Consider the following 10212-nt stretch of genomic DNA (forward strand, 5'->3'; position numbering starts at 1 on the left):
AAAAATCCCCTTGTCCTCCCTCAATGTGCCATCAGAATTTCTGTATGGATTATGGCAAAAATTTTACAAGAATCTTTAGATTTTCCCCCAATTACTTACGTATCTCTTAGGAGATACTGAAGGGATGCTGAAGCCAAACAAAATTGCTTTGCTAGCCTAAGATCACAGCAGTTGGAGAAAGCTTGTAGTCGCCTGCTCCCCAGCCGACTGATGTCTGATGTTGATGATGAATTACTGTGTACATGATTACTTGTAGGACTCAGACAATTTATGAGAATCACTTTTAGATTTGTACAAATCAATATAAGAGAATATGAGCCTGTTCACATTAGGAAATTTCTTCATTCAACGAAAAGTTAATCTGGATTAACTAATTAAGCGTGCATACATATTATGCTAAACGAAGATCGAACGAAGACATTGCACCATACACATTTCATGAAAGTTAACAAAGCTATTAACGCCCGGCTATTATTAAAGCCGACGAGGGTCACTTGTCACATGATCAGTTTCCTTCGTTGAACGAAGCTAGCATACACATTACAAAATTAGCTTCATCGAACGAAGTATTCCTTCGTCGAAACAACCTAATAGCTTCGTTGAAGGAAGCAGTTTTAATCTTCATCGAAGGAAGAAAAGTGTGTACACATTAGGAAAAAACTATTTTTAATCTTCGTTCGAGGTTCGTCAAAATAAGAAAATTTTCTAATGTGAACAGGGTCTATGACAATGTGATTAATTAAATCTACTTGATATTTTATTTACCTGGATGACTGAGAATATGTATACACAAATATAATGTGCCAACACTAAATAAAAAATTAAAAGTTTTAAAACAAAAAATACTAATATAGGGAAAAAGAACACAATCATGGTATCTGCTAGGTTTTTTTCCTGCTACTCCCATCCTGAACCTCTCTTGAAGAAATGAAATACAAGGAACATATAACTTACTTTATTATTTCAATTATCATTTCAGATATTTCCGAAAAGATGACTACTATGGGTTAAGCTGTTTTGAGAATATGCATGTAGACAGTGCAGAGGAGAGAGGAGCACGCATGAAATCTGTGGGCATATTAGCAACTACTTATACAACTCTCTATAGACATATGCAATTCCTGGAGAACCAAGTCAGGTAATGGTAATGAGTGAAAAACATAAACAAATCTTACGGGATTGGATAGCAATGTTGGCGCAGTATTTTTTGTGGACATGAGAGCATATCAGACACAACAAATTGCATTTTGAATACAAGGAATGTACATTGTACTTCTGATATCAAATAATTTTGATTTGGTTTTTTTTAATTCGTGATATAATACAAAAACACAGAATGGTTTTTGCATCAAAGCTAGATGCTTGTGCAGGAGTCATAGGGAGTCTTTGAACCTACCCTTCTCAAGCTCCTCAACATGGTTCACTCTTCAAAACTTATTTTAGGCAGAGATTCACCCTTTGTCCAAAAGTATTAGTTCAAGATTCACTATAAGAAATCGAAATCGAAATTATTAGGTCAAGATTCTCCTGATCTGGGAGTGTTTGTTCTATGTAAAAAGCATAACAATCTACACAAGGGCAAAGATTACAAAATGTAGTCAAAGATTCACCTTTGTGATTATTGTTTGGTTGAAGATTCAATGCATCTGTAAATGCATTCAATGGTCAAATTCACCCTATGGTTTTGCCCAGCAAGGTAAAGATTTGACACATTTCCACCAACAAAATGGTGAAGGCTTGGGGTAGGGTCAGTATTTCATTTGACACCTGCATTAGTCTAATGAGAAACGTGTCTTTGTACATTTTGCTCAACAGGCACCAGTTAGAAACACCAGGTATCTACACACAATTACAAGCATTCTATGATGACAGAAAAGGTTCACTACCGTCCTCACGAGAATTGTCAGGAGATAATCTGTCTGCATCGTCATTATCACCGGCACATCGCGGGGGCGCTTTATCGCCACCACCATCTGAAGATTTAATACCAAATATGAAGGTAGGTATATTGAAACAAAAAAGGATAGAAGGTTGGTATACACCCAAAGGAGCATGTACTGCTCTATATGGGCCATGTGATGCATATCTTTGCTTTTAATAATATCCACTCCACTGGAGTGATTTAACTTGGAACAAGAATGTTTTGGTGATGGGCTGTAGAAAACGTGGTATTATCAGACCACCACCTTCAAACAAATTTTGATAATGTTATCTTGACTAAGAGAAGGTTGCAGTAGGGAACCATGATTCATTGTGACATGGAAGTTGCGAATTCCTAACACATAAATACGCTGCATGATACCTCGAATGTTAATTTTTTTAACAATTCAACTCGGGATATGATATGTGTGGTAAAGCAGAATCTTTGCTGGTTTCAGTTTGCTTGGCATTAGACAACTTTTATAGAAGTAAACTGAAATGTCAAATGTTGGTTTTAAATTTGGAAAAAAAAGTTCATTCAATTGATGGGAACATTCATTCAATTCCCTTTGGCGTATGAGTCCAAAGCTTTTATAATTTTTTCATTGTAATCCTGGTGCAGCAAAATTTGAAAGGTACGATTAATCAAAAACGTAAAAGGCACAGCTAACCTTGAATATTTTATACTAGGTATGTAAGCATATAAAAAGTAACATGTAGAAACATATATTTTATATTTTACTAATACTTTTGTCTCTGTACTCTTTTATTTTTCTCCCAGATTACTCATCCAGCAGGCTGTTTTGCACAATTCCTTAATTTCTTTGGAGACCAAATATTTGTTCTATGGAAGTATGTGTTACTACAAAAGAGAATAGTTTTCTTCTCGCCACCGCCAATAGGAGTTGTATGTTTTAGAGGTAAGAAAATTATATAATGATGTGGTTTAAGCAGACATCAGATGATTTTTAAAAGCACTTCCCAACTAGGATTCCCACTTTGTCCATATAGACTCATTTTTGGTGAGAAATTTGTGTAGTTTGTTGGAAATCAGCATCAGCATACACACGAAGAGGGTTGTGTTACTGTATTTCAATACCAGCCTATTCAATTATAGTCAATTACAATAATATTGCCTTCTAAAATTATTTGAGATCTAGAAACACACAGTTCTCGTGTGTTTGTCCTTCTTTTGTAGGTGTTTACAAAGCACACTAGGACACACAATGACACAACACAGTTTATGTGTCGTATTGCCTAACTTGGGACAAAATGGCAGATTTTTAAAACAAATTCTGACAACTGTGGTCAACAGTAGTGCCCTGTGGATTCCCTGGTTGTAATAATGCAGTTTTTGGGCATCTTCAGACACAGAGTTTCATAGCCAGAAAATTCCAACTGAGGTCATCCTCGATTGTCCCTGTGTGGTGGGGGAGGTGAATCCCAAATTGTGCACCCCCCAGCATGTCCCTCATGTATACATGTCACTCAGTCTAACAAACATGCATAAAATGTATTAAATAAAACAAATATAAAAATTTTACTGGAACTTGCTTCTAAGTTCCAGTTACCCACTGGACTGGTCATGTGATACTTGAAGATGACTAGGGATCTTCTTGATGGCCTGGTAATGAGATAAGTTGTGCTCAGTTGTGTCTTCAAGTTTCACATGACCAGTCCAGCAGGTCAGTTGCCTGAAGAAGTCTGATGGTATCAGATGCAACTTATCAAGTTGTAAAAGTAAGTTCCAGAAAAAGATTTAATTCAAAAGTTTATCATTTTTATGACTGACTAGCTGAGAATATACACTATTTTATCCACTAATTTATTTATTAATTTTGATTTTGTTTCTTTTTAGTGTACTGTGCTTGTTTACTAGGAGCCCATGATATTGCGTTAAGTTCTGGAACAGAAACCAAACCATTCTTTTACATAAACATTGCAGATATAGATATGTTAGAATCAGAAGTTTCTTATATAGCATGTAAGTACTGTGGCCATCTGAAAACATTGCATAACCAGGAGGTGCAAAGGATGCAAAAGTAAAATCTGGATGACGATAATGTATAATAACTAGATTTCGCAGTTCTCGGGTCGGGCGCTTCTCGTGATAGGCCTATTTCTGATTACCCAAACCTGTTACCCATATACCTGCCCTGACTTTTTAAACTACTATGAAATGCATCTCTCAATGATCAAGACCCAAAATCACCCAACTTGACACAACTTAATCAACTCTGCTTACTTCGGTAGTTCGGTAGGCCTACCCATAATCTGGAAACCCATAATTTGCCTCTTCCAAGCCCTGCCCTGTTACCACATCTAAAGAAACCGAAATTAGTACCTGGAAGCTTCTGGACGTGGATATAGGCCGTTACTAAAGTAATGAAATCAATCGCGAGAAACGTGAACGCAAAAACAGTTATAGGCCTTACCACAATGGATAATTTTTATGTTAACCATTCTGGAGGATTCCGGAAATAGTCATGTTCTGCTGAAATAGGCCTATATGCACATGTTTGGTGTGTGCATGTGTTCGGTATTGAAATATGTGTTGAAAATAAGGCCTATAATTATTGGTCCGATGAGATGCACCTGTTAGTCACACTGTGCACCGCGTGAACGCGAACCACGCGGATGAGAACGCCATAGCGCACGGACGGACGGACACGCCGTTATTAGTATTAATAATGTATGTCTTCATGGTCTAATATATTAATATTCAAGTAAATTGAAAATGAATAATATGAAAATTTATTCTTGCACCAGGCTTGCACTGGGCGAATATGAGGCTGCCTACCCGTGGCGCCAAATTATTTGAAGGACGAGTCTCTCCTTTATGAATTTCAGTCAGGCTTTCGGCCGTCATTTTCTACAGATACTTGCTTGATTCACCTGTCGGACTACATAAGAAAGGAATGGGATAAAGGTAATCTTACTGGTATGGTGGTTCTTGATTTACAAAAGGCGTTCGACACAGTGAATCATGCAATTCTTCTTGGAAAATTGGGGGCCCTTGGCGTGGCTTAAAGTTCAATTAAATGGTTTGACTCGTACCTTACAGGTCGAAAACAGGTCGTTGACATAGGCGGAGTGAAATCACAGCCCAAGGATATTACGTGCGGAGTTCCCCAGGGCTCAATATTGGGGCCTCTTTTGTTCTTAGTCTATGTCAATGACATGGCTTCTGCAGTGGGGTGTAAATTACTTTTGTAAGCAGATGACTCAGCTCTGATGGTCTCGCATAGTGACGTCAATGTCATTCAGGAACAGCTCAGTTTGGAGCTCAAGGCTGTGAATGAGTGGTTGATTAATAATAAATTATCCCTTCACTTAGGGAAGACGGAGTCGGTCCTGTTTTTTTGGCACTGCACGTAAACTTACGACACAATCAGAGCTCAGCATCAAATGTGGTAACACACTAATTACTCCCAAATCTGAAGTAAAGTATTTAGGCCTCAATATTCATCAAACTCTAAGTGGGCAAATTACAGCAGATAAAGTTCTAAAAAAGGCTAACTCCAGACTCAAATTTATTCAAAGAAAAGGAAGGTTTTTGGATGTATACACTAAAAAACTTCTTGTTTCGGCTCTCATCCAGTGTCATTATGACTATGCTTGTAGTTCCTGGTATCCTGCTTTAACCAAACAAACAAAACAAAAACTCCAAATTGCCCAAAATAAAATCATCAGAAATGTGCTAAATCTGTCCCCTAGGTCTCACATTGGTGCTAGTGAATTCCAGGAGGTAAACTGGCTCCCGACCCAGTTAGGTTTGCCTTCTCCATAGAGTTGTACATTAAATCATTATACATGCAAAATCAAAAATGTGTACAACTCTATGGAGTAGGCAAACCTAACTGATGTGTTGAAGCCATCAAGACCCCAAGCCAATATCTCTCAGAAATGTTGTCCAAGAACATATCTTCAACATACCTGAAGTTGATGGTGGGGCAAATTGTCTGACATTGGTTTTCAGGTGTAATATCTAAGCTAATATCTCAGCTAAATGTATTCTAATATGCTCAATATTGGATAAGAGTAATGTCCTACCAAAGGGCTCTGACTGGCAAAAAAATTGACGCTAAAATTATTTTTACTTTTGGAGTTCTGACCCCCCCAAAGTTGGTCCTGGTTGGACGAAGTTGCATTTTGAGGGCCCTATATCTTTTAAAGTAAAGGAGTTACAAGTTTTCTGATAGCAGATTTGAATTCTACACCAAAAAGTACCCCAGGATACATACTTAAGTTTTAAAGGGTTCCTTTATACATTTATGGACCTCCAACGTCGTCTTTCGCTATGCGACACATTTTTTACGCTGACCCCCTAAATTTCAAATTGATGCCACGGGAAAACGAAATGAAGTATGAAGCTCAAATTTTCAGGATTTTACTTTCTCATCAATATCTACCACCACACAGAAAAAGAAAAAAATTGGAAGAGGTGCTGCGGTGCACATCCCTGGAGTTGACATGGAATGGGCCACCTCTTTTTCTTGACATATGAAATGGGCCGCTGGTCTTGAGTCGCTGGGTTTTCGGTGGGGAGATTGGGCTCCTTGCCCTTGTAGTGTGCATGGCTTTTGTTGCCGGTGTGTGTTGTTTCTTGGGAGGAGTGCTGAAACTGGTCACAGGATTTGTCAGGGAGTGTGGTACCACCTTGATGTGTGTAATATCATATGTAAAGTGCAATCCAAATATTTCTTTATTCTTGTACCTTTAAGTCTTAGGCTCATCAAGGACCACAGTGGAAATAAGTGTGCTTTTAAATGTATTCTTTTCTGTGTTTTTATCCTTGATTTGAATCCTAAATAAAATGAAATGAAATGAAATGAAAATCTTTTAAATGTGTGAATTTAAAAGGGGGCTACCTGAGTGGGTGGCTCCATTTAAAATCTACAAATGAGTTTCACATGTTTCTAAAGAGGAAATTTAGAGCTTTCAGAAAACCCCATGTTGATATGACTTTTCTTTGTGAAGTTGCATCAATTTATCAATTGCTGAAAACAATATAAAACAAAAGAATTTTAATACTTTCTTAGCCAATATCTCAATCAATATAAGCGACATCCGACTCATTTCCCTTGAATGTTTCACATATAACCACTCCAAATCATTTTCTTCCAAACAGGTACAACAGAGAAAATTTTTGAAGAAAAGAAGTCACTTCATGATGTTTACGTTGACAACCAAAATGTTACGGCTCATACTACAAATTTAAAGGAGATGAAGAAACTGAATGCCATGGATAGGGAGAAATTCAATAAGCTAAATAACCAAAGACAGGATATGCAAGAACTTGGAGAGAGTAGGGAGATTGATGATGATCATTTATTTGCCACGTAAGCATTGTTGCTGTTTCTCCTCTTGGCCTTGTTATTCTAAGCGTTTTCTTTACTGATTCACAAACACAGCAGTAGTCCTCCATGTTACCCATTGTTAACTAATCATGCATTCACTTGCCATCTGCAAAGTAATGCAGAAGCATGTATGTTTGCAGGCCTCGAAATATGGCAGAACCTTGCGCCAATTGCCCTTCAATGTATGTGAGAGCCCCTGGATTTCTTGGAGGCCCCTCAACTATTTGTTCACAGCATACATATCAGCTTCAATGGGCTATTCCAGTTCTAGTTGAATCCATAAACCCCATAGAAGACATATGCACACCTTCATCTCCCACACAGGCAATGTGAATTTCAAATGTGGTTACCTGAATGGGTGACTCCATTTGAAATCTACACTCCCTGTGTAGGAGATTATGATCATATCTAATATAGGGGGTGTATGGATTTCAACTGGAATAGCCCATTAATGAAAACCTGGCTGCTTATTCCCATGTCTGTTGGGATAATTAGTAAGAGAACTGTAAATTCTTAGGATGCCTTTTTTGTGTCACCAACAGGTTTTTCTTGGATCAGAACAACCATATCTTTCAAACGCTACTGGACGTGTCAACCAGTGAGGATCGAGCCGTGACCACTGACCACATGAAAGCCATGGGTTTGGACCCAGTAGGTGACCGCCAATTCCTAATGGATCTCATAGAGTTATACGGTATAGATGTTATTATGATGGTTGATAATCCTTGTTGTCCTGTATGATGGTTGCCATTGGGGATGTTGGAATTGAAAGGACAAATTGGCACAATATATCTAGAGTTTAAGCTTATAATAGGGACGGTTAGATTTATGCCTGTATGTGGGTCTTGTTTGACATTTAAATGAGTATTAAAAAATGTGTAATAAAGCAGTCTCTGCCAGCGTATAATTTTGTCGCTCACTCGAGCTGAAAATTGACTAGGTGATACATGGACCAGACTAGAAGCAAGCACATTTTGGCCACAAGTGAAGTAGGTTATTCCATTAATCTGCCATACTCATGTGTAAAATGAAATTGCATATAATTGAGGTATTATCAAGATATAAATCCTCCAACATTCCAAAGTTATCAACAAGATATTCAACATTCCAGTTTTACATTTTGTGATGCCAGTTTGTCTTTTCAATTACTCCATGTTAATCCCATGGACATTACCACCTTTCTTACAGTGCACCTGATTGGTTAATTACATGATATAATCATCTGAGTAAGCAATCAAAATAGAGCTGTTTGATCTCTTAGCTATTTTATTGTTAATCCCCTTTAGTCCTACACGTACTGTCTATTCTTACTGTATCTCTGATATATCCCTCTTTGTAACCAATCAAAATACTCAAGGCCCAATTTTTCGAGGCTTGGCTAGTGCTCAGGCTTCCTAAGCCAACAGGGTAGCCCTACCAATGTGGATTTATTTTATTATCTTTGCAGGAGATATACAATGTGAAATTGTAAGCTCTGGTATATAGGACTAGTCTTAGTCTGATGGCTTAGGATGCTTGACCACCAGCCTTGCTTCAAGAAACCGGCCCTAAGAGGCCGATAATATGACCGGTAGTGCCCATGAGGTTCAACACATGTAATCGATTTAAACCCTATCAAGTCTTTCCTCATGGCATATTGTTTTTAATCTGTCTTATACAGGTGTTGCATTTAGGATATGTATTTATATATTATGTTTAATTTATTATTATGATGAACTGGTTTTTTTTTTCTGTTGTCTTCCATTTTGAATTGTTTCTCTTTCAGTTTTAATTTATTTTATTCAAGGTTCAGGTACTGACTAAGAAATCTGTAGTGTTACGAATCGGTAAACTATCTTTCATATTATGACAACTATATCTGCTTTTTTTAATGAAAGCTAATGAGTTATTTGTACAATTTGACAATGTGTCACAAATGAACTGCACAGAAGACGGTGTTTCTGATTCCCACATGTGATTTCTTAGTTTGAAATCTGCCTGTATTTAGAGTGACAATGTCTTACAACTGGCAAGTTGTATTTTGAGGGCTGAGAACCAGAAAGCCTTAATGAAAACCATTGTGAGTTAAGGCTTTCTGGTTCCCATCCCTCAATTTATATGTGGGTACACATATGAGAAGTTTGCATAGTTCTTGCCCAGTGATTCTCTTGATTCTTGCCATGATGCTTGGTAAAATGAATTTTTAAACAGTTTTTAAAATAGCTACAATGCTATTTCTGCATTGGTACAAAAAGGTAAATAATGGTAAAAATGTTTTCCACCTGGATCAGTCAGACAGTTAATCTATTCTAGCTTGACAGAAATTATGCAATTCAAACAAATTTCAATCGCTTTGATATCATTTGACACAAGTGTCATATTGGACCTGTAACATTCATATCAATTATATTGCTTGTTATGATTGCTCAAACAGGTAGGCACTTTTTTTCTAATTTTGGAAGGGTTTAATTTACCTGCAATTGTTGGAAGGTGTTTGTTAGTTATCAACAGTGATTCTTATATTTCATGTATATCAGATCGTCAGGACACAGGGAAAATACCATACAGGCCATTGTCAAATGTAAAATCAAGCAAAAGGTCAGTATGGATTTCATATAGTTTACAATGTGAATGGTCAGTTGCTAGGATAGTGCTCGAATATAGTTTACAACATGTATTTTCTTAAGTTCTTTTAAAATACATGTATCAGCTTTGTAAGCATATTATTTCAAATTAAAAATATTTGAATTTCATTGATATTCACTGAAGTTGAATACTTCTTACTATTTTTCATAAACATGAAAACCTGTAAATACTACCCCCAAAAATAGTTGAATGAACTGCACTTATCCCTTTTCTGATACTTGCACCAAGAACTGTAATTATGTACCCATGTAAACAACAAAAAAATTCTAAAGTTTTAATGGGACCTATCACCTGTCCAATATCACCA

At 37.0% G+C, this 10212-nt stretch overlaps 1 protein-coding gene across 1 annotated transcript in view; it reads left to right on the forward strand.

The window, feature by feature from the left end:
* LOC140135649 (DENN domain-containing protein 11-like) overlaps nucleotides 1–8084 on the forward strand; it is a 31071-nt gene extending 22987 nt beyond the window's left edge. Inside the window, exons 3-8 of the mRNA XM_072157223.1 lie at nucleotides 980–1138; nucleotides 1816–1999; nucleotides 2702–2840; nucleotides 3779–3904; nucleotides 7052–7262; nucleotides 7823–8084. Coding sequence (XP_072013324.1) covers nucleotides 980–1138; nucleotides 1816–1999; nucleotides 2702–2840; nucleotides 3779–3904; nucleotides 7052–7262; nucleotides 7823–8021 — 1018 coding nt within the window. The 3' untranslated portion in view covers nucleotides 8022–8084. The remainder of the gene's footprint in view (nucleotides 1–979; nucleotides 1139–1815; nucleotides 2000–2701; nucleotides 2841–3778; nucleotides 3905–7051; nucleotides 7263–7822) is intronic.
* The last annotated feature ends 2128 nt before the right edge of the window (nucleotides 8085–10212 follow it).

This window comes from Amphiura filiformis, chromosome 16, assembly GCF_039555335.1.
Source record: "Amphiura filiformis chromosome 16, Afil_fr2py, whole genome shotgun sequence".
Classification (NCBI taxonomy): Eukaryota; Metazoa; Echinodermata; class Ophiuroidea; order Amphilepidida; family Amphiuridae; genus Amphiura; species Amphiura filiformis.